General features: G+C 44.7%; 1 protein-coding gene across 1 annotated transcript in view; it reads left to right on the top strand.

Moving 5' to 3' along the window:
• Positions 1-24,973, top strand: part of ttn.1 (titin, tandem duplicate 1) — a 168,685-nt gene that overhangs the window by 15,665 nt on the left and 128,047 nt on the right. The window contains exons 16-41 of the mRNA XM_030429348.1: positions 93-238; positions 453-680; positions 791-1,032; positions 1,120-1,352; positions 1,444-1,608; positions 1,696-1,864; positions 2,226-3,925; positions 4,010-4,288; positions 4,424-4,690; positions 5,122-5,394; positions 5,482-5,745; positions 6,281-6,541; positions 6,634-6,894; positions 7,424-7,687; positions 7,823-8,083; positions 8,219-8,479; positions 8,670-8,930; positions 9,048-9,189; positions 9,304-9,472; positions 9,586-9,817; positions 10,057-10,341; positions 10,992-11,108; positions 11,267-11,455; positions 14,566-14,616; positions 15,245-18,940; positions 19,488-19,766. Of these exons, the coding sequence (XP_030285208.1) occupies positions 93-238; positions 453-680; positions 791-1,032; positions 1,120-1,352; positions 1,444-1,608; positions 1,696-1,864; positions 2,226-3,925; positions 4,010-4,288; positions 4,424-4,690; positions 5,122-5,394; positions 5,482-5,745; positions 6,281-6,541; positions 6,634-6,894; positions 7,424-7,687; positions 7,823-8,083; positions 8,219-8,479; positions 8,670-8,930; positions 9,048-9,189; positions 9,304-9,472; positions 9,586-9,817; positions 10,057-10,341; positions 10,992-11,108; positions 11,267-11,455; positions 14,566-14,616; positions 15,245-18,940; positions 19,488-19,766 (10,695 nt within the window). The remainder of the gene's footprint in view (positions 1-92; positions 239-452; positions 681-790; positions 1,033-1,119; positions 1,353-1,443; positions 1,609-1,695; positions 1,865-2,225; positions 3,926-4,009; positions 4,289-4,423; positions 4,691-5,121; positions 5,395-5,481; positions 5,746-6,280; positions 6,542-6,633; positions 6,895-7,423; positions 7,688-7,822; positions 8,084-8,218; positions 8,480-8,669; positions 8,931-9,047; positions 9,190-9,303; positions 9,473-9,585; positions 9,818-10,056; positions 10,342-10,991; positions 11,109-11,266; positions 11,456-14,565; positions 14,617-15,244; positions 18,941-19,487; positions 19,767-24,973) is intronic.

Here is a 24,973-nt window from a genome sequence, read left to right as displayed (position 1 = left end):
TCAGAACAAGATCAAACTGGTTCTTCTCTGGTGTCAGAGTGTTTCCATGCCTGAACTCACGTAACATTTAAAATGCTTTGTTGTGCTAACAGAGGAATATGAAATCTACATGAAGAAACAAGAAGCAACCTTTAAGACTGAAGTGACAGCTGTGGTGCAGGAGCCCAAAGTAGGAGACATTCCCCCCGTTGTCGTTACCCCAATGGAGCAAACCACCACCACCATCATCTCAGGACAGGTAGGAGCATCATTAGTCAAGGTTGGAGGCTGTCTTGTGGTTTTTGGGTGATGTTAGTTCTTCAACAGAACCATTTTCTAGCTTGCTTGGCAATGAGGCTTTTGTTAGTGTTTCAATCATCAACAAAGATTAAATGTATGGTTATTGACAGTCAACACTCAAACAATGAAATGTTTGTTGTGTTCAGATTTCTAACTTCTTATCTCATCTGCAGGAATTCCATCTTTCAGCCATTGAGCTGAGGATCATTCAGGAAATTGAATTCCGCATCATGACGATTACATACAAACAGTTAGTGACAGAGGACGGAGAGTTGATGGTGACCGCCACCCCCGCTGAGGCCGTGCAGCCGTCCTTCGACACTCCTGTCAAAAACTACAGGATAATGGAAGGAATGGGCGTAACTTTCCACTGCAAGGTGGCTGGAATGCCGCTGCCAAAGGTACTGAATTTGTCAGTTTGTCTCTGTTGAACTTGGATAAAAAAATTCTGAATTCAATATGTATTTGTATCCAAAGTGGCCCAATAATGACATAATTTGTTTTCTACCAGATTGCATGGTACAAAGATGGCCAGCGAATCAGGTCTGGTGACCGTTACCAGATGGAAGTCCTCCAGGATGGACGAGCCAGCCTGCGACTGCCAGTGGTTCAGCCAGAAGATGAGGGCGTGTACACAGCCTTTGCTACCAACATGAAAGGAAATGTCGTCAGCTCTGGGAAGCTCTACGTGGAGCCGTCCGGTGCTGGAGCACCTCAGAGATACACACCACAGCCAGCAATGCAGAGGATCAGGTAAGGTTTCATTCAAAGGACTAAGAAGTACTTCTGATGTGCCAAACTGTTGACAGCTGGGTATTGACGACTATGCTTCCTCCTCAGGTCCACATCCCCTCGTTCTCTGAGTCGCTCTCCTGGACGTTCTTCTAGCCGTTCACCAGGACGCTCTCCTGCTCGCCGGCTTGATGAGACAGACGAGGCTCAGCTGGAAAGACTCTACAAGCCTGTGTTCGTCCAGAAGCCTACTTCATGTAAATGCTCTGAGGGTCAAACTGCAAGGTTTGACCTGAAGGTCGTTGGCAGACCAATGCCTGACACATACTGGTTCCACAACGGTAAGTAAAAAGAGATAAATATTCATTAGCTGGTTCATGATTAACATTTGTTGGCTTCACAATAATCAAAATCTGTATGTCATTTCCCCAGGTCAACAAGTGGTTAGCGACTACACCCACAAGATAGTAGTTAAAGAGGATGGTACACAGTCCCTGATCATCGTCCCAGCCATGCCACAGGACTCTGGAGAGTGGACAGTCGTCGCTCAGAACAGAGCTGGACGGTCGTCCATCTCCGTCACTCTCACTGTCGATGGTAAGACCCCAATTCATCTCAGCCAAGAGGATACCTGTGAAAATTGACTGTAAGGTTACTTGATGGTATCTTTTCTTTGGTTTTCAGCTAAAGAAACCTTGGTGCGTCCACAGTTCACTGAGAAACTGAGGAACATCAGTGTAAAACAGGGCACTCTGGTTGAACTGGCTGTCAAAGCCATTGGAAACCCCCTGCCTGATATCGTCTGGCTGAAGAACAGTGACATTATCACCCCACACAAGCACCCGAACATCAGGTATGTCTTATATTAGCTGTGTTAAATTGGCTCAACAATGGTGAAGCATTTCAGCTTCCACAGTGTAATCATTAAACACACTATTTACATTTAAGTATTTGGTAAGAATAAGAAAAGTCTCTTTGGCTTGCTGGATGTCTCTCTCTTCTAGAGTCACCTAACTTTGACTCTTGACAATTCCACACTGGATAGCATCAAATCAGCTTTTGTAACCTTGAAAGCTGGAAGCAGATGGTGTCCTGAAATGGACCGCCATTGTTTGACTTCATGAGACAAGTTCATCAAAGCAACTGTAATTTTTCATTGAAGGGAAAAAAACAAAATGTTAAATAAATTTTAATATGACAAATCGATGTTCCAGGGTTGAAGGAACCAGAGGAGAGGCCAAATTCCAGATTCCTTCAGCAGCTGGCTCAGACAGTGCCTGGTACACTGCTACAGCCATCAATAAGGCTGGCAGAGACACCACTCGCTGTAGAGTCAATGTCGAGGTGGACTTTGTTGAACCTGAACCAGAGAGGAAGCTAATTATTCCTAAAGGAACCTACAAAGCCAAAGACATTGCCCCTCCAGAGGTGGAGCCCCTTCATATGCGATATGGTCAGGAGCAGTGGGAGGAGGGTGACCTTTACGACAAAGAGAAGCAGCAGAAACCACAGTTCAAGAAGAAGCTGACATCTGTCCGCATGAAGCGCTTCGGTCCAGCTCATTTTGAGTGCAGACTGACCCCTATCGGTGACCCCACCATGGTAGTGGAGTGGCTGCATGATGGCAAACCTCTGGAAGCTGCTAACAGGTTGCGCATGGTCAATGAATTTGGATACTGCAGTCTTGATTATGAAGCCGCTTATGCCAGAGACAGTGGCGTTGTCACCTGCAGAGCTACGAACAAATTTGGAGTTGACCAGACCTCAGCTACTCTGGTTGTCAAGGATGAGAAGGGTCTTGTTGAGGAATCGCAGCTTCCTGAGGGCAGAAAGGGAGCTCACCGAATTGATGAGATTGAACGCCAGGCTCACGAGGGAGGACCCTATGGAGTCACTGCTGAAGAAGAAACTGAGAAAATGAAACCTGAGATTGTCCTTCTTCCCGAACCAGCCAGAGTCCTGGAAGGTGACATTGCACGATTCCGTTGCAGAGTGACCGGTTACCCAGCACCCAAGGTTAACTGGTACCTCAATGGACAACTAATCCGCAAGAGCAAGAGATACAGACTTCGTTACGATGGTATTTACTACCTGGAGATCACTGATATCAAATCCTATGATTCAGGAGAGGTCAGAGTGGTGGCTGACAACAACCTGGGCTCAGCCGAGTACACTGTGAAGCTGGAGATCCAGCAGAAAGAGGACTTCAGAACCCATCTGCGCCGCGCCCCAGAGGGTAAGGCACCTGAGGTCACAACTGAATCTGGAAGAACACCATTTGAGGTTGTGAAGGCTGAGAAACCTGCAGAGGACTCCCAGCTAAAAGAAGTGGTCACGCTGAAGAAGGCTCAGAGAATTGTCCATGAGAAAGCTACAGAGGAGTCAGAAGAGCTGAGGGGCAAGTTCAAGCGCAGGACACAAGAGGGCTACTATGAGTCCATCACCGCAGTGGAGCTCAAGTCACGCAGGAAGGATGAGTCCTATGAGGATCTGCTGAAGAAAACAAAGGAGGAGCTGCTTCACCATGCAAAGGAAAAGGAGGAGGCTGAGAGGAAGAGGAAGGAAGAGGAGCGCCTCAAGGTTACAGCTAAAGCTGTAAAACCAGAAAGGGTCAAGCTCTCAGCAAGCATGGAGGCTCCTAAGATCCTGGAGCGTATCACTAGCCAGACAGTCGCACAGGGTGAAGAAGTCAAGTTCAGAGTCAGAGTTGTCGGCAGACCAGAACCTGAGTGCCAGTGGTTCAAGAACGGTGTTCAGCTGGAGAAGTCTGACCGTGTTTACTGGTACTGGCCTGAGGATCATGTGTGCGAACTGGTGATCAGAAATGTCACAGCAGAGGATTCTGCTAGTGTCATGGTTAAAGCTTCAAGCACTGCTGGAGAGACATCAAGCCATGCTTTCCTACTGGTGCAAGGTAAAAAAACTCACTACAATTAACATGTGATTCTCTAGCTCAATTGTCGAGGTTTTAACAGAGGTTTTGTTTGCATTTTTACAGCCAAGCAAGTCATCACCTTCACACAGAAACTGGAGGAGGTCAACGCAAAGGAGAAGGACACCATGGCTACCTTTGAGTGTGAAACCAATGAGCCTTTTGTCAAGGTCAAATGGCTGAAGAACAACATTGAGATCTTCTCTGGAGATAAATACAGAATGCACTCTGACAGAAAGGTTCACTTCCTGTCTGTACTGATGATTGACATGAGGGACGATGCAGAATATACCTGCATGGTTGTAGACGATGACGTCAGGACGACCGGCAAGCTCAGTGTTGAAGGTGGGTTGGCGTCTGTCAAAAAGGACAACACCTACACTTCTACAGTTCTTTGAACTGGTCTTTTACACTGGTTCAGTAGTTAGTCCAGTCACACTGCCAACAATAAACATGTGTTAATATTGTTTATTTTAACAGGAGCCCCACTGGAAATCCTGAAGCAGCTGGAGAGCACAGAGGTGCCTGAGACGTACTCTGGAGAGTTTGAGTGTGTTATGTCTCGTGAAGACGCTGAAGGCAGCTGGTTCTTCAAAGACAAGCTTCTCTCTGCCAGCAGTAAATACGTCATATCCTTCCGTCGTGGAAGACACACACTGTCTGTGAAAGATGTCAAGAAGGAGGATCAGGGAAAATATACCTTCACATGTGGCGAGTTCAAGACAAGTGCATCACTGAAAATGAAACGTAAGTAAACTTTGTTAACATTGTAAACTTTGACCTATGTACCTTTGTAGTACATTTGGAGTCATCCAAAAATGTTTTACAAAGAAGACATTTTGATAACTTTTGGTCACATTCCTGTGTAATTTGACATTAAAAGTTAATGATCCCAACAAGGTGAGTCTACTTGTATGCAAAAAATATAGAAAACTAACATGCCATGAAATTTGTGGAAAATCATCCCACTCATCAGAGGATGAACCCTGAAGATTTTGTAGCACTGGAAATTAGTTTATAATTGAAAGCCTGGAAGAATAGCTTAAGCACCATTTTGTTGTCTCATTTACCAGAATCATATATTGGGGTGTAAACAATTCTTCAGCCTTTAGAAGGCACTACTTTGGCTTTTATTCGAGTTGTGTCCAGTGCCTAACATGTGTTTCTTGATGCTTTAGTGCGCCCAGTGACCTTGTTGCAGCCTCTGACCGACCTGACCGTGTGCGAGGGCGACATCGCTCAGCTGGAGGTCAAGTTCTCTCAGGAGAATGTTGAAGGAAACTGGCTGAAGAATGGGAAGCCAGTCACAGCCTCAAACCGTGTGCACCTTGTTATTGATAAACAGATCCACAAACTTCTGATTGAAGACACCAGCAAGGATGATTTAGGAACTTACACCTTTGAGGTTCCTGCTCAGGGGATCTCAACCTCTGCAAAGCTGGTCATTCAGAGTAAGACACTTCAGATGCATTAAGGTTTTCTAAAGGATTTACCATTCCAAAATGTTACAAACCAGAATGTTTTCTCTTTCGTTGCAGCAATCGGCATCTTGATCTCACTCAAGGACATTAGCGCTGTTGAGGGTACCAAGACTGTCATGGAGACCAAGATCTCCGCTCAGGATGTCAGCTCAGTCAAATGGTACCACAATGACAAACAGCTGGCACCCAGCGACAGAGTCCAGATGGTGGCAAAGGGAGCCAAGCAGCGTCTGGTCTTCAACAGGACCTACGCCTCCGATGAAGGACACTACAAACTGGTGGTGGGCCGAGCCGACACCAGCTGCAAACTCACTGTTCAGAGTAAGTAAATCCAGGAAGACTGAGCAAGATTTAACCATGTGTTGACCTTAAAGATCATTAGTAGTCAACAGGACTGTTACTTAGTTGTGTATAATTTGTACACACAGATGATATTGTTGGATTTAGATTTAGATAAATCATGCATCCCCTGTTTCAATTATTTCTGACACAGTTTGTGATTTTGTTTAGATGCCAAATATAAAAGAAAATGTAACTGACAAGGCTTTTGAAACCTGAAATTCTCAGCAAACTCTTTCCCTGTTTCTGTTTAAAATACCTAGAGGGTCAGGAGATTCTTTTACAGGAGAAGAGCCATATATTCCTGATCTTAAATAATTTAAAATAAATCGATAATTTTAATTCCTAATTCACAGTTAACAATAAGCGCAGACAGACGTGACTTGTAAGCTACACTCTGAAGGAAACAACATGAAACTCCACAATCTTCAGTCAGCCAAAACCTGCTCTGACAATGTTGACCAAAAACACTAGTTGGTCATTGGTTAATGGCCTAACTCATGTTCCATCTCAACAGCTGTCCAGATTGTGAAACCCATGAAGGACAAGGAGTGCTCCGAATCTGAGAATGTCACATTTGAAGTTGAGGTTTCTCACCCCGGCATCGATGCCTTCTGGACCTTTAAGAGGCAGCCACTCAAAGCCAGTCCCAAGTACAAGATGGAGTCCAAGAACAAGCTCCACAAACTGACAGTCATGAACGCAATGAAGGATGAGGAGGGCGAGTACATGTTTGCTGCTGGTGAGAAGATGTGCAGTGCTTCACTCACTGTAGCAGGTAAGCTAACACAAATATTCAGCAATCTGAGAGGTTTCCATCGGACTGACTGGATGAAGGATTAACTGACTGGAACTATCTCCTCTTCCCAGGCGGTGCTATCAAGAAGCCTCTCCGGGATTTGGTGGTAGCAGACTCCCAGACTGCTGTGATGGAGTGTGAAGTCGCCAACCCTTCTGCTGAGGGCAAGTGGCTGAAAGATGGCCAGTCTGTCGACTTCAACGAGAACACAGTGAGCGAGGTGGATGGTGCCATCAGACGCCTCGTCTTTGTCATCACCAAGACTACAGACGTTGGAGAGTACACTTATCAGGTCGCCACCTCCAAGACCTCAGCCACCCTGAAAGTGGAGGGTAGGTCAAGACACAGACATACAGAGTACATCCTGTTTAAATTCTTTATAAAGGATATTTGATGTATTTAGGTTGCATTACATGTAATTAATGACATGCAATTATATATCAATGAGATATATTTTGTATATTTTGTTTATTTTTCCTGGATAGAAAGCTAAGACTAAATCCAGCACACTTTTGAATGAATGTTGCTTTACGGACATGATGTACCTTGTTGGCGAGCAAACTAGTCAACAACCTTCATCAACATGCTAGTCAACAAGCTTGCTCGCCAAAAAGATGCATCATGCAAGTAAGACAATTTTGAAGTAGCAGCAGTGAGCGCAGCACAAACTCAACATTTCAAAACATGTGACGCACAAATTCAAAATGATTAAATACAGATTCACCTTATTCAAATTTGGTTGCTGACAAAAATCTGTCCACAGTAATGGTTACTTGGAACCAAGTTCAGCAACTAATCTACGGCACCCACAAACACACATATTACCAAAACCTGGATTAACGACATTGTTTATCTCCACAGCTGTGAAGGTCAAGAAGACCATGAAGAACCTGAACGTGGTCCAGACTCAGGACGCCATCTTCAGCTTGGAGCTGACCCATGAGGACGTGAGAGGAGCGCAGTGGATTAAGAACGGCGTTGAGATTCTGCCCAGCGATAAATACGAGATCAATATTGAAGGCACCATCCACTCCCTGAAGATCAAGAACTGCAGCACACAGGACGAGTCTGTTTACTCTTTCAAACTGGGAAAACTGTCTGCTAACGCCAGGCTGAACGTTGAAGGTATGTGACCACCAAATTAAAATAAAAACACAATTGAATTTCAAAAAATATAAATCACAAAAGTGGCTAGAAGAACAGTTTCAGGGCAAATAGTTACATAGCAAAGTCTTAAGCTTTTAAATGTATTCCCCACAGCTATCAAGATCCTGAAGAAGCCAAAGGATGTGACGTCACTGCTGGGTGCAACTGCAGTATTTGAGTTGGGCATCTCCGAGGACGACATCCCCGTGAAATGGATGTTCAATAAGGTGGAGCTGAAGCCAAACGATCACTACAGGATGCTCTCTGAGAAGAAGACCCACAAACTGATCGTCCAGGACGTGGACAACAGCAGACAGGGAGAGTACACTGCTGTGGTGGGACACCTCCAGTGCAGCGCTCGCCTCCACGTCGAGTGTAAGTGTCAGCATTAAAACTACTCTTTTCATTTCAAATGTCCCCCCAGAAAGTTAATGCTCATTCAAGAAGAAGCCAACCTAAAATAGCTTTATGTTCATAGTCTGATAAATGCAAATGTCATTGTCCCCTCAGCCCTGCGCGTCACACGGCCCCTGAAGAACGTGACAGTCCCGGAGACCAAGGTGGCCACATTTGAGTGTGAAGTTTCTCACCTGAATGTGCCGTCCATCTGGCTGAAAGACGGCGTGGAACTGGAGATGAGTGAGAAGTTAAGCATGGTGGTTCAAGGAAAAGTCCACCAGCTGAGGATCATGAACTGCAGCAGGGATGACTCTGCAGAGTACACCTTTGTTTGCGGGAGCGACAGAGTCTCTGCAACGTTGACTGTTAACCGTAAGTTCCTTCTCTGAGCTACAAGGACCTCTGCCTACCAAAAAGACATCTTGATTTTCATTAAGGTGTTTTCTGTGTTTTCATGGCTAAATTAAGAATTACTGAGGTTATTGTGTTTCCACAGTGTTAGCACTTTATGCTTTTGTCTGAACGTTTCATTGAACTTACCATCAGTTTTGTTGTTTTCCAGCCATCCTCATAACAACAATGCTACAGAACGTGAATGCTCAGGAGAAAGAAGTAGTCACGTTTGAGGTGAATGTCAACTATGAGGAAATCACATTCAAATGGCTGAAGAACGGTGCAGAGATCCGGTCCACGGACAGATGTCAGGCCCGCTGCAAACAGCTCAATCACACTCTGAGCATCAGAAACGTTCACTTTGGAGACAGCGCCGAGTACACTTTCATGGCCGGCTCCGCAGTCACCACAGCTAAACTCTACGTTGAATGTAAGATGTATTTTTGTATTTCTTGTCACCACCCACTCCTGGTAAAACATGTCTGTAGCTGCTCGATGTTCTGCAGTGGAGTTTATTTATATCCCTGTTTGTAATCTTCTGCTGCAGCCCGTGTGGTTGAATTCACCAAACAGCTGAAAGACCTGAAGATCACTGAGAAGAAGAGAGCGACCTTTGAATGTGAAGTTTCTGAACCAAACATCCAGGTGATGTGGATGAAAGACGGTCAAGAGCTGGAGATGTCCGACAGGTAATCATTCAGCTGATGAACCACTTCTACTAATTATACCGACATCATGGAAACTAATAAATGAATACAATTTCTTTATTAGCTTTTCTAAATCATCTTCTGTGTGTCCTGCAGCTATAAAATGACTTCAGAGAAATTCGTGCACCGTCTGGTGCTGCCATCAGTTCGCCTGTCTGATGCTGGTGAATACACCGCCGTGGCCGGGTCCAGCATGTCCAAGGGCCACCTGGGTGTCGAGGGACGGGACATCAAAATCTCAGAACCCCCTAGCAGGGGCGTCACTGTGAGTTATATAGCTATCTATGAACAACTGCACTTTAAATTATTTTGAAGATACAGTTTGCAGATAGTTAACCATAGCTACTACATAAACTACCCTTTGTCTATTTTTTGCAGGTTGTTGAGAAACAAAGAGCGACCTTTGAGTTCGAGGTGAGTGAGGATGATGTGGAGGGTCGCTGGATGAGGAACGGAGTGGAGATCCAGTTTCAGGTGGAGAAGAGGTTCAATTACGCCACCATCAGGAAGCTCCACCGCCTCACCATCTCTGAGACCTACAGGAGCGATGCAGGAGAGTACACCTTCTTAGCCGGCAGAAACAGGAGCACCATGAACCTTCATGTCAGACGTAAGAATCATCAGAATTTCTCAACTGATCAGTGATTAGTAAAAATGCACTATTGTTACATTACAGTTCCTGGTAATAAAGTAGACATTTCTCTGACTAAGAACCACAGAAATGTACTTTATTCCGTTAGCAGAACAGCCGATGCTAACTACATTTATGTTGCAACATTTCCGCATGCATTCACTCTCGTGTCTGTAAAGATGCGACTCAGCTTCATCTCTCCTGCTCTCTGTTCGCAGTGCCGGAGCCTCCTCAGATCGTCCGCCCCATGCAGCCCCAGGCAGCACTGTCAGGTAGATCTGTTCGCTTCTCAGTGGAGGTCAGCGGTCTGCCTCAGCCCCAGGTGTCCTGGTACAAAGACTCCCAGGTTCTGTCCACCAGCTACAAGTGCAAGTTCCTCCACGACGGAGATGAGCACACGCTGCTGCTGCTCGAGGTCTTCCCCGAGGACGCCAGCGTCTACAGCTGCGAGGCCAAGAACGACTACGGAGAGGTGACAAGCTCCGCCCCTCTCACTGTGGAAGGTACGTTCTTCACGGGAAGGTATCGATATGTTGGAATCTGATTTGTTTTTTCCTTCACTTCACATATTTACAGAATATATTTTAAGCAGAATTGGCTTCTCAAAACAGAAAACTAAAGACACAAATAATAAAAAGTGATAGGATGAATAAAACTTCTGTCTATAGTCGTAAATGTTTGAATATCATAATTTATTTCAGCGGATGTTTCCAGATTGGTATTTATTGTTTGTCTGTTTTTTCGACTGTTGCAGCACAACAGGCTTTACAACAACTCACATTTTTTATAATTAAACCAAACCAATCTGTGTCAAAAATAGAAATAGAAAAAGAATCTATTACAGATGACAGACACAGCTGAGGGATGAGTAACTATATTTAGCCTGAGCAACCTCCCAACTAGATTTCTCATCCCGAGTGCAGGGCTAGGGTGTGTGCTTCTCTGTTGTTAATGCAAAATGTTCTGTTTTTATGGAGCTTATACTTTTCTTTGGCATAACCAAACCTAATGTCATGTCTTCAAATGACCTATTCAGTCTAAAACCTGAAAGAGTTTCTATTTAAATGATTTGATTTGTAGACATGATAAATCATTTGGTTGATCACAGAAACTGTCATCACTTACGTTTTTGTGTCTTCTCGTCCTGCTTCAGTCCCGGAGGTGGCCGAGGTGGCTCGGCTCTCTCCTCCAGTCCTGAATGCTCCCATACGGGACATCCTGGTCACAGAGGGACAGCCTGCCCAGTTCCAGTGCACCGTCTCAGGGGATGGTAGGCCGCACAGCTCACCCTTTTTTTTTTTTGATTACAAATATAAATACAGGCACATTTTACTATCTAGTCCTATTGACACACTTATCATAAATAGTTTAATACGTTATAAAACAAATTGTTGAGATGATCCTGACTGTTGAGAAATGTGTCTCCAGATCTGCAGGTTTCTTGGTTCCTTAATGACAGAGAGATCAGACAGTCAGACATCTTCAGGATGTCTCATTATGGCGACACCTGCCAGTTGGAGATTTCCAGAGTTCTCCTCGACCACGAAGGAGAATACTCTTGTGTTGCCACAAACTCTGCAGGCATGGTCACATGTGCTGCAACTCTGAATATCGATGGTGAGTAATTCAGACGTACGCCTGCTGATGATATTGAGATACCACTGTCAGACCAGTGCTCACTGCATGTGCTTCAACAACCAAACAAGACCTTCTCTGCTGGCATGTTTTTAATTAGGGAGGCTGTGATTTTCAGCCCCAAATTTTTATCTAACTTGTTGGTTTCTATGTGATAAGAAACTCCGATGAATCATAAAAAACCTCATGAAGTGTGTTTTAAACAGAAACTAAATCTGAACTTCTCTGTTAGCATGGTTAGCTGGTTAGCCAATGAATAACCCAGAATCAAGATAATCAGCAAAGTATAATTATACTTACCCATAATACTCAGGGGCTGAATTTAGAAAATGATGTTGCTTCAGGGGCTTCATTCTCACTCACTCGCCAAATATAAATTGAAGCTTCTATTGGCCCCAAACAACTTTTACTGAGCCAATAGAAGGCTGCATGCAAGTGAGGAGGTTTCAGGCATGTGTGTTCAGAATGATAGAGAGCCAGAGATCAACTTCTGCTGGTTGCACACAGATGTTAGTTGTCATCGTCCTGTTTTCTCCTCCATAATACCTCAAAATGGCGAATGGAGAATCGGATGAGTCAGTTCCCTGAGCTAAGCGTAGCGTAGCAGAGTGAAACTTTAAGCTGTGTGAAAATGGGAAAGAAAATCTGCAACAAATGTACTTTTACTACAACTGACTGACTCATGTCATCAGTGTGTGCAATAAAAAACACATGATTTCTCAATAAATGTACATTACAATTAAACATTGTTGAAAGGCTGCAATTCACTGAGACTGTCAACACATCTTCTTGCGACCAGCCTCTGGCCCTTTAGAAGGTCTTTTTATACTTTTTATGTTACAGTTAAACTAACTGCAGTTTCCTGTTTCTATGAGCATGCTGGAGAATATATTTGAAATCACCTGGTAGTCTTGGATTGTTTGTGTTTTCTGAACACTCACCATAAGCACAGGTGATAATCTTCCAGGTTTCTCTTACGTGATGCATGACTGTCCTCTCTCCCTCCATGACTATCAGTAGGGACGTCTTTATTCTGAGTCATGAATCTTTATTTCAGAGGAATGCAGCATGGTCAAAACAGAGCTGAACTCTGGAAATCTAGGTTTCCTGGTTCCTCACGCTCAAGCACGGATATAATCCATAGCTGTTTTTTATTTCAAATTTTGGCTCCAGTCAAGCTTGCATGATTGACAGCGGAAACCAGCCACTGTCCACTTCCTCACTGAAATGACTGATCCTCAACGCTCCACTCCAGCTGCACTCTTGGCAAAACAAGCTGTGACACAAGTAGCCTGAAGAAGTCACCAGAATGATGTGTTGACCTAATTCTTCTACTCTTTCTTATTGCCCAGATGAAAAAGCCTTAGCTAGTGTGTCGAGCACTAGGACTGAGACTATAAGTCAGAGACTGGAGGCTCACAGTGAGAGTTTCAGCTCTCTGTCGGTGGGACAAACAGCCCACAGTGTTGAGTTTACTGAGATGGTCTCTGAGAGCTCCTCCATGTCTTGGAAGACAGTTGAGATTCAGATGGAAAGTGTGAGCTCGGTGGAGATGAGCGGCTTTGATATCAAACTCTCAGCCAGCCCCGAACTGCTGATGGAAATGAGCGACGTCCGAGTGAAGAGCGGTGAGATGGCCGAGTTCAACTGCTCGTTTGACGGGCAGCCCTTCACTGGGGTGGTATGGGATCATAACGGCCAGAAACTGGCAGACACAGAGCGGGTCAGGAGCTCTCATAATGAGGGTCTGTTGTCCCTGGTCATCCAGGGTGTTGGTGTGGCGGACCAGGGTGTGTACCGCTGCACCGCCACCAACCAACACGGCCAGAACAGCTCCTCTGCCCGGCTCACTGTTGAAGGTGGTTAATCTTTCTTTTTTCATTAGTCTGTTTCACCCTCTGGTCCATCCTCCCCCTCCACCTGCTCCTCCTGCTTCGTCCCCTCCCCTTATGATTTAATATTCCTCTGTAACCTGTTAGATTGTAATAGAATAACAAGCTTTGTTGTCTATTTTATTGTCTTCCTGCTGTTGCCAGCTTTGCCTCGCTAACCTCATCCATCCATCCTGCTAACCCCTTTAGTGTTTAGAGTCATAGCCTTTAAACTCTGACCCCTAATTACTCTCCCTAACTTTATTCTCACCTAGCTAAAGAAGCAAATCTCAAAGCAGAAACCCCCATCCCTACCGATTCTGTGCGTAAAGTGTCTCAGGCAGACAGGGAGACCCCTAGAGATCCCCCTGACCAAGACAAGCAGGAGGCGGTGGAGAAGCCGGGACGGTTGCCTCCGTCTTCCCAGAGATCTCACAACCTCATCAGCCACCTTTATTTCCCTGATGTCCTGCCTCATGACAAGCGAGGTCAACGCCTCTCCAGCTGCCCCGAGTTCCTGATCAAACTCCCCCCTGAGCTGCTGATCAGAAACAAAGACAGCGGCTCCCTGTATTGCGTTATGAAGGGGGTTCCCACTCCGTTTGTCATTTGGCTTTACAACCGTTTGAATATTGAGGATTCTGTGTCTTACTCTCTGAAACACGACGGCCCCCTGTGCTGTTTAAATGTTAACAATGTGGGACCCGGACAAGGGGGCTCTTACACTTGCAAAAATGTCAACTCAGCCGGAGATGCTGAGAGCAGCACAATGATGAAAGGTTGGCATCTGCATGCATTTGGTTCTTCTGCCCGCTCGGGCTTTGTTTGGCCCACCACTCATCCACACTGCTTTCCACCTACACAGCCAGCAGAGGCACACTTCTCCACACGGCGACAACACTTCTTCTACAAGGTTTAACCACTGTGTTTAGGAGAGGTCGCTGACCTTTGTGTCCTGCTTTACTGACAAAAACAACGAAAGAGACAAAGAGCGAGGGACACTCATATCACTGAACATTTTCCAAAAAAAAAGCCAGAGGTGCTGCACACTAAAGACCAAAAGGACGCATGCAAGAATATCAGTAAAAAACAAAAACAAACCAAAAAATCGGATAATATGGATGCACGACCTGTCACTGATTCTAACAGTCTTGCACCATATGAGACTTTATGTGCAGTTTCGGGAATGTTTTTAATTTGTTAATGTTTGTGTCTTCACAGTAACTTCACTGGAGAAGGAACCTTCAGTTCAGGTGCAAGAGGAGCAGAAAGGTAAATATAGTCTGCAGGGACATCTCTGTCCATGATGTAGTTCTGAATGGCCTGAACAATGACTGTACATAACATTTTTGACTTTGTCTTCAGGTTTTCCTGGTAAGAAATATAATTTTATTGTTTCAGAATGTGTCAATGGTATCCATGGACGCTTTACCAAATCATATTTTCCTGCAAAACATAAATATCAAAAATATTTGTTCAGTTTGGCAAAACAAATAGCGGTCCAACTCTTTAGTAGTGGAAGGAGTGGGCTCAGTTGCAATCAGATGAACAAATTATCCCAAAATCTTATAAAGAAATGGGATGCTTTGGTAAATGGAAACTAATAATGTAAAAACTATACATGTCGATCTTTACGTTGGAAAGACGTAGTATAGGGAGCGTCTGCTAACTGGGAAAATGTTGGCGAGATGTCCGTAAATGGTCGGTGTCTCGCCGATGTCTTCAGAAATAGCAAACGCTCCCCACACTACGTCTGTCCAGTGTAAATAGTGCTGTTTGGTTGTCATTAATTGTCTCATACTTTCATTTATGTTGCAGTCTGTAGATGCATAAATCATTCTGTTTTCAGTGCAGCTGATTGTATGTGTGTCTCACTTTAAACTGTCATTATTCCACTCAGCCTTCTCTACCTCAAGCATCACAGTAGAAGAGGAAACCCAGGAGTCGTACTACACGGGCCTAAAGTTACCAGATACAACCAGAACACTTGAACTTAAGCCAGAGTCCAAACGCTACTCCAGCACTTTGGAGAAGAAAAAAGAGAAACCAGTTTTCCTCAGTGAACTTTCTCCAGCAGCTGTGACTGTTGGAGAAACTGCGACATTTACGGTCAAAGTGTCTGGTTTCCCTAAGCCCACCATTCAGTGGTTCCATAACGGGCAGACTATAACGAGTTCGTCTGTGTATACGTTCACTCATGAACGAGATGAGTATAGTCTGATCATTACCAAAGTTCAAAGGGAGTCTGAAGGAGAGTACTCCTGTACTGTCAGTAACAGATTCGGTCGGTCCACTTGCACGTCTTATTTGCATGTTCATGTGAAGGAGCCAGAGAGGGAGGAAACAGTTGAAAAGATAACATTTGTGCCGACTGGGAAACCACCAGGGTTCACTAAAACAATCGAGTCTCTTCAGTTGTCTGAAGGAGGCCAGGCTGTCTTCAGGTACATTGTGACCGGAGATCCTCTCCCTGAGGTTCACTGGCTCAAAGGCAGCTTCAATATTCAGCCCAGCGGGTTCTGTATCATTGTGAACAACCCAGACGGATCAGGCTTTATTAACATTAAGAGTGTCAAACATGAGCATGCTGGCGTCTACACCTGTAAGGCCTCCAACCAGTATGGAGAAGCCTCCTGTACTGCAGAGTTGTTGGTTTTTAGAGAGAACGTTCAGGAAGAGTTGGTAAAGATGACGAAAGGCTTGAAAATATCTATGACTGAACAAACCACAGAATCCAGATTACACCAGGAGAGAACTCTGTCTGATCGGATGATTTATACCATCAGCACTGAAGACCAGCAGATTATTCCAAGCGAAGAGGTGGGAACCCTCAGAGAGGTCGATATCTCTGCTGCAACCCTCCATCGAGAGCAGGTGACCCACCAGGCAGCAGTGCTGCAGTCTCATGAAATCCAGGAGAGGGTTTCTTTAGCTCCCACTCACCCACCCCAGGTCTCAGCTGTTCCTGTGAAACAGCTTCACATGGCGACATTCTTATCTTCAGTCCAGGAGAAGCAAAGGATCACTGAGCAGCACTCTGAACGCATCCTCAGCCCTGAGATTGTAGAACTGACGTTAGCCAAAGAGCAGCCATCAAAACTCATGTCAGCCACATCTGAGGAGGTCCTCCCACTCACCACAGTGAGAGCTGAGGCCTTAACAGACAGGGCTCCAGAGCACATGGAGGTCAGAACCGAACCCAGGCAGCTTGTCACTGGTCATCAGGTTGAGTCCACGCTGCCTATTCATGATGAAACTTCAGGCGTCACCCACAGACCAGAGGAAGAGAGGAGTTTCACAGTCACTGAGGGGGTAAAGATTTTATACTCTGCTCAGTCTACAGGACAACTGCCAGTCACAGAGGGACACACTGAGCCTCTGTCACCTGTAGATGCTGCCACTAAAGTCTTGGTTGAGAAAGAGCAACATAAGCCAGTGGTAGCACCAGTGAGAGAAGCTAGAGTGGCTTTATCAAAGGAGCAGAAATTTGAAATACACAAACCACAGCAGGAGAGTATCACCCCGTGCAAAGACGTGGTCTATAAGTTAGCTGTAACTGCTGAAGAGAAATATGAGCTCCAAGGTGAACAGGCAGGACAGGTGCCAGGTATCGCATCTTCTGTGAGTCTCCAGCCTCAGCGAGAGGGGGAAAGACTCCTGAATCTTCAGGTGATCAGTGATCAGGATGTTCTACAGTCTGAGGGGCAGTTCAGCAGCGAAAAGCCCTCAATGGAGCAGGCAGAAACAAGGAAGAGCCCAACTTTGCTGCATTCTGTGACTCAAGAAGAGCAAAGAACTGCAGTCTGCGAGGAGACATGTGAGTTCTCAATAAAGACTGATGCTGCAACCGTTCATCCGAAGAAAGAGTTACCGCAAACACAATACCTTCAGTCAATTCAGTCTTTAACCGTTTTACCAAAGGAAGGCATACTTACTTTCACTAAACCTGATCATCAGGTGGCATCACAGAAAAAGGAAAAGACTAGAAAGCATGCAGCTACATCAGAAGAGAGAATGGAGATCACAGCAGATTATCACAAAGATCTTACTGTGTCGGTGACTGGAGTTCAGTCTCAGCTGCGAACTGAGCCGAGGCCCTCCAGCATCCTCACCGTCTCCTCCCAGCCCATGCAGCTGCCGAAGGAGACTCCTTTCACCGCTGATGTCAAACAGCAGCGAGCACTCGTCCAGAAAGAGGATTATGGGAACATTGTGCATTCTTTGAATGTTACAGACAACTGGACTCTGGAGGAAGGTCACACCATCAGCATTGAAACTGATAAGCAATTCAAGCCTGAGATCAAGACTGAGCCCAAAATCACCAAAAAACCTGTTTCTATCGAGGAGAAGGCAGTTGCCACTGAAAGCTGTACAATCTTAGAAGCCACTGAGCAAGACTTTGCAGTCGCGATTCAAGAGGGTCAGTCAGTCCGACAGTCTGTGCTGCTAGAACAAAAGCAGGTCATTATGGGAGAGCAGTCATGTGAGATACATAAATCGGAGGGATCAACCGTCAGCGTCGTGACCCAGCCTAGAGGAGTTCTGTTTGTTCATGAGTCTCAGGACTCTCAGACTCTACCTAAGGAACTCACCTTTGTCATTCAGATCCCCAAACCATTTAGTTTAAATATACGACATCAACTCAGAGACGCTCTTCAGACTGCTGTGGCCAGCGAACAACCAGTGTTATTAGCCGACGTTGTAGGAAGGTTAGAGGCAGTGCAGGTACAGGAGATCAAGGTTCAGAGTGAGCCCAAACAGGCCTCACATACTTACCTGATCACAGCACCAGGTGCCCCTCTGGAGATCACACTGTCTTTTGAAGGCAATTACCCTCAGACAGCTGATCTCAGGTCTGAACTGCAGGTAGCTCTGCATGCTATGGTCTTCCGCGAGCAGCAAAGTCTTACATCAGAGCAACCAGGTGCCATGCAGGTTGAAAAGCCTCAGAAAGCTATGGTCAGCTCAGTGTCCTCCAAAGAAGTGTTGTCATCTGTAGTGGACACGCTGATGGTGGCAGAGAGCACAGTCCAGTTTCCTCCTGCTGTATCTCAGTCTGCAGCCATCAAAACTGAAGCCAGGGCTTCCTTTCAAAGCACAGCCGTTCAGAGTCGATCTGAAATTCACGAGTCTGTGCAGGTGAGCAGGAAGACTGTCCGGTCAGAGAGGGATGCTACCGCTGCTGAAGTGACCATGACAGTGCCTTGTCAGGTTCCTGCTGAACAAGGTGTGGACATTTTTGTCCAGAGAGAAAGCAGAGAAGAGTACCTGTCAGAGGCAATTATGATCAGCGAGTCCTCTGACAGTCTGGTAGATTATCCTGTTGTTCTTGATTCTCTGGAGGATGTTTGCACTGAGGAAAACGGCAAGGCCACATTTACTGCCACCATTAAGTCTGTCACCAGAGTGAACTGGTTTTTCAATGGACAACTGGTGAAATCTGGCAAAGAGTTCAAGTGTTCTAAAGACCACGACACGTACACACTAGTTATTGAGAAAGTTGTCAAGGAGAAGCATCAAGGAGAGTATGTCTGTGAGGCTGAAAATGAAGCCGGCAAGACTACAACATCTTCAAGACTCACTGTGGTCTCAAGAGGTTTGATGATGGACCATTATTTGATATCATCATCAACTAACGTCACACATCAGTTTTCAAATCTGTTGTCTGCAAACCTCAACAATAAGTAAAACTTGATATCATTTGAACAACTTAACTGAAAAACACAAGGTCTTTCTGTGGATGTTTCTTTGGCTATTTTCTGAGCTAAACTCTAAGCTTGAGGTTTTCACCAGACATCAGTGACATCCTCACTTTCCCTTCAAGCCTTCATTCCGTCACATGCATATCATCCCCATGTCCATTTCACTTTCCTCTCAAGGAATCACCTTGCGTTTTGAATCTTTAAACATCCATCAGTCCTCACTCTTCATTGCATGCTTTCTCTTCCTTATCACAGAATCTCTTTCATGACACCTTCAACCCAAATCTAACACCATTTTCTTTCTCCACAGTCACCACAGCATAACTTTGTGTCACTTTTCCATCCCAGGATCACCTCCGCCTCCAGCACAACCATTCCTTTTTGCTTCCATTTCAACTGCTACTGTTTATTTATTTTGCTTTTTATCTTTTTTCCTTTCAGTGAAACCTGTGTTCAGGCACAGACTCGTCCCTGTGGAGATCAACATTGGCAACCTTGCCAAGTTTGAATGTGAAATTGAGGACGCTCCTAATGTGAACTTCAAGTGGTTCAAAGACGGACACCCCATCAAAGAGGGTGAAAAATATAGGATTATCAGCCGCCTCAGCACTTCCTCTATGGAACTTCTGAGCCCAAACAAGGACGATAGCGGTGAATACAGCTGCAAAGCATCAAATAAGCACGGCAGCGATGAATGCTCCGCCACCCTCAGTGTGACAGGTAAGAGCAAGGCATGTTTCCTTCCTCTTCGCTGGTTGAGTTTGGAGCTATTATTGTTTCTTTTTTCCTACAAGGTGTCACCTTCTGCTGTTCTTTGCTGGTTGTCTTTTAAGAAACGTTGGTGCTAACTGTTTGTCAAAATTTCTCGCTCTGCTGGTTTGTTTTAGTCTATCTGGCAGGTTTTGGTTAACAGGGTTTAACATACTAATGTGTTTTCTGTTTTTCTTAATTTCTATAGAGCAATACCCTCCCTCCTTTATAACTAAACCTGACCCTCAGACTGTGTATGTTGGAAAGAGGGCAATGATACAGTGCGTGATTTCAGGATCTGCCCCACTGAATGTTGTCTGGTTCAAAGACAACATGGCTTTACCCAGTATGCCGAAAAAATATGAAACCTCTTGTGAGAAGAATAAGCACACTCTTGGTATAACCACACTTGAGGTGGCAGATAAGGGGCTCTATGTGTGCAAGGTGTCTAATAATGTTGGGACAGCCGAGTGCAGCATGGACCTGCGTGTTATTGATAAGCCCAACTTTGTAAAGCCCCTGGGTCCGATCGCTGCTGTGGTCGGAGCTCCTCTGCACCTGGAGTGTCAGGTGGATGAGGACACTGGAGTAACTGTAACCTGGACCAGAGATGGTAGGAGAGTGCACCAGTCTCCGGACTGTAAACTGTCTTTTGAGGATAAGACAGTCACTCTTGATATCCTAAAGACCACACTGAAAGATTGTGGAAATTATGTGTGCACAGTGACAAATGAAGCTGGGAGTGCAACTTGCTCCACCGCAGTGAAGGTCCAAGGTAAGAGCTATCTAGTTAACTTTCATGGCTACTGCAGAATTTGAAGCTGTCGCAAATCTACAGTACTGAAAATTAACATCATTTTATACTGTGGTGTCTTGAAGTCTTAAATCTTTTCTCTTTCAATGCTGGGTTGTTATTTTTAAATGACGTCTTTGGCTCTTTTTAACCACACACCTCTGCAGAGCCACCAGTCTTTGTAAAGAGGCTTGAAGCCACAACAGTTTGGAAGCAAGGTGGCACTGCTCGACTGCAGTGCACCGTCAAAGGATCCCCTGAACTTCACACAAGCTGGTTCTTTAATAACAGTGAGCTGTCTGCTGGTGACAGGTATGGCATCAGTCTGAAGGATGGTGTCACCACTCTTGAGATAAAGGATGTCGCGTTGAGTGACAGTGGAAACTACACCTGTGAGGTTCTCAATGAGTCTGGGTGTGAAAGCTGCAGCACTAAAGTAACAGTGAAAGGTGTGCAGACTTAGAGCATCGAATTAATAACCAAACTCTGAGTCAGAATAAGTAATTATCTAACTGAAGTTGTTCCCCTTTAGAACCACCATCTTTCAGAAAGGAGTTGCTCTCCTTAGAGGCAGTCAGAGGATCTGTAGCTGTGTTGGAGTGTGAGATCGCAGGCTCTGCACCGTTCGATGTTGCCTGGAAAAAGAATAAGAAACGCCTGTCATCAGATAAGAAATACAGAATACTGTCACAGGGAAGCCTGGCCTCTCTGGAGATCCAATCATTTGAGAGCGCTGACATTGGTGAATATGAATGTGTCGTATCAAATGAGGTCGGGTCAGTAACCTCAAAGTCAGTGGCTAAACAAAGAGGTTAGTAATGAAAAAGGATTCAGGACATACTGATTATGGTTGTAGTTCTCTTGGTGTTCATATAATTATTATAAATACTGTTATTTCAGAGCCACCTATGTTCTCAAAGAGGATTGAGAGTGCTACAGCAGTGGTGGGAAATACAGTGAAGCTACAGGGAACCCTTAAAGGTTCAGCTCCCATTACTACAAAGTGGATGAAAGACTCTGAGCTACTAAGAGATGATGATCCAAATGTGAAAATGACTTTTGAGAACAACATCATTAGCATTTCCTTCTCATCTGTTGAGTTAAAGCATGGCGGCAAGTATACTTGTCTTGCTGAGAACGAGGCAGGACAGCAGAAATGTGAAGCTGTCTTAACAATTCAAGGTTAGAATACATTTCTGATTGTTTGAAATATTCTCATAGTTCAGAGGTAGATGTTTATAAATTCTAAAACTCCTGTTGTATTATAGAACCTGCTAGGATCTTAGAGAAAGCAGCGTCCATCAGTGTGACTGCAGGAGATTCGGCCACTTTGGAGTGCAGGATTTCTGGAAGCCCAGAACTCAAAGTGAAATGGTTCAAAGAAGGCAAGGAGATGATCAGCGGCCGTAAATATAAAATGACGGTGAAGGAGAACACTGCCATCTTAAAGATCCTCACAGCAGAAAAAGGCGACACTTCAGAGTATAAGATGGAGGTGTCCAATAAAGTCGGAAAAGATCAGTGCACCTGCTCAGTCAATGTTATAGGTTAGTTTTAGCCAAGAATACTTTAATAGCAACTTAAAGGGTTGGCCCTTGATGACAGTTTTGACATATTTCCTCACACAGATCGTGCAGTCCCACCATCCTTCACCAGACCTCTAAAGAAAGTGGATGCACGTATTGGTAGTAATGTTACCTTGGACTGCAGAGTTGCTGGATCTCAGCCACTGGTTGTTTCTTGGTACAAAGACAATAAAGAAATCCACAGTGATGACAAATATCAGGTTGACTTCAGTGAGAGTACAGCCTCTGTGACGGTAACTGGCCTGGAGAAAAGCGATGCTGGAGTTTATACATGCCGGGCCTCTAACGATGCTGGAGAGAAAGAGACTAGTGGTACTTTGTCCATCAAAGGTCAGAGAAGTTGGATTAGTAAAGAATCAACAGGAAATTGACAGACATTCCAGCTGATCAGAAATGAATGGTAGGGTTTGAATGTTTGCTCTTTTTTTCCCAATTAACTCCAGAACCTCCCGTCTTCACTGTGAGACCTGAATCCCAGGATGCCTCACCCGGATCAAATGTTGTGATATTATCAGCCTTTACAGGCTCAGCTCCTCTGGTTGTTAAATGGTTCAGAGAGGAGAAAGAGATTTTCACTGGAGGAAAGTGTTTCATAAAGAAAGACGCCTCTTCAAGCTCCTTGGAGCTTCATTCTGTGAAACCCAGTGACTCCGCAAAGTACACATGCCAAGTTTCCAATGAGGCTGGGAAGGTGGATTGCACTGCATCCCTCTTTGTGAAAGGTGCTGTTTCATTCTTTGTTTTTTTAGGAAATTATTCACTGAACTGTTTTTTTCTTTACTTAAACTATTGTTCTTACTCCTACTGATAATTTACAGAAGCCCCAACATTCACAATGAAGCTTGAGCCTTCACTGCTGCTGAAAACTGGACAACCTCTGAAACTGTCTTGTAAAGTACAGGGCACCCCTGTTATTAGCATCACATGGTTTAAAAATGGATCTGAAATTGCTTCAGACCACAGACACGTGATGTCCTTCGACAGCTCCATAGTGGCTCTGGAGGTAGAGAACTGTTCTGTAGAGGACAGTGGAGATTATGTTTGTGTGGCGTCCAGCCAGGCCGGCAGAGACCAGTGCAGCAGCTCAGTAGCAGTGAAAGGTTGGTTCAGTAGTCCTCTTATAGAGAGAATCTTTAGACGGTCGGCATGAAGTCTGGTCCACATTGTTCATTAACATGTTTTATGTGCCTACATTGACAGAAAATCTGAGGAAACTGCAGAGGTTACATTGCAGACAACCGCAACGAGCTGTGGTTTTAATTTCATCTGGTTTGCTTGTACTATCCAAAAAAACACAATTAGCCGTATTCACAGTTGGGAAGCCAGTGAGGCATCACACAACCTGAAGGTTTAGCTTGATTGGCAACTCTAAGTGCTCTTTCATGCCTCCTTCATTAATGAAAATAGATCCATCACACATCTCAAATGTAATTGCCCACGGAGTTGTAGGTGCGTTAAGCAATACAACCATTAGAGGGCAGCTCAGAGTCAAGAGCTTTTAACAACAAGCATGCCAACAATGGACAAGGTTGTAAAGACCATAGAAGGAGGCAAAAGTAGGCAGTGTTTCAGACGGTGTTGGTCTATGAAGGCATTAAATCCATCAGATCATGTCGACAGGGAATTATTTGAGCTAATATCACCAATGAGAGAGTACTTAAGGGTTTCTAGCATTGTTCAAACTTCATTGGTCGTCCTACATAACTATTGGCTACACTGCCACTAGTGATTTCCGGTGATATTGTGCCATTTTGTCCGCATCTGTAAGCTTTGAGAAAACATGCACAAATACAGATAAAATGAATACAGGTACAGCCTCTGTGTATCTATGCTGATTGTAAATGAGCTTGGCTCCAGCCTGCATTAACCCTTTAAAGGATCAGGGGGTTGAACAATGTTTCGCCTCATTAACTTTCTCAGTCTCGGAGATTAACGATAACTCAGTGTTCTTTACTTCTTTGAAGGCTCTAAACATCTAAATGAAATCTGTGGACCAGACCGGCCTCATGAGACTAGAAGTTACTCATCAGTCCTTAACGACTTTAAACATAACATTTATTATTTTCTTTTTGTAGAACCTCCAGTGTTTGTGAGGCCTTTTGAATCAACTGAGCTTGTAAAGGGATCCGATCTATTCTTGGAGGGAACCATTTCAGGTTCCCCTCCATTTGAAATAAGTTGCTCACACAATGAAAAGCTGATCAGAAGCAACCAAAGGCATAAGATCAGTGTTGAAAATGACACAGTCACACTTCAAATCTCTAACTGTGAGAGTGGAGATGCTGGGACTTACCAGTGCACTGTTACAAATGATGTGGGGCAGACATCTTGTTCTTGCCAAATTTCACTGAAAGGTTAGTCCAAGGCCAGTGTTATACACAGAGGTCACCTTTGTGCATGCCGCAAATGTTTATGCAAATTTCAGACATTACAAGCACCCCTGCTGCTTCTGTACCTGTTTTTAGACCAGAGAGATAAAGACTTGCAATGTGGATCTTCTGTGTTTGTGTAAACCCTCCTTCAGCCTGCAGTCTGACTTGTGGTCTTCTTTCACTAGAACCACCATCATTTGTTCAGAGACTAGAGGACATGTCCTGCATGGTGGGCTCTGAGATCTCTATGAAGTGCATGTTGTCTGGAACACTTCCCATGACTTTCTCCTGGATCAAGGACGATCATGAGCTAACAGAGGACGAGCATGTTAAGATTTCCTATGAAACCAAAAGTGCTGTGTTGAATTTGAAAAATGCTCAGTTATCACACGGCGGGAAGTATGTCTGTCAGGCACAGAACAAAGC

This window comes from Sparus aurata, chromosome 9 (genome assembly GCF_900880675.1).
Source record: "Sparus aurata chromosome 9, fSpaAur1.1, whole genome shotgun sequence".
In the NCBI taxonomy this organism is placed as follows: Eukaryota; Metazoa; Chordata; class Actinopteri; order Spariformes; family Sparidae; genus Sparus; species Sparus aurata.
This window is presented reverse-complemented; position numbering and strand designations above follow the sequence as displayed.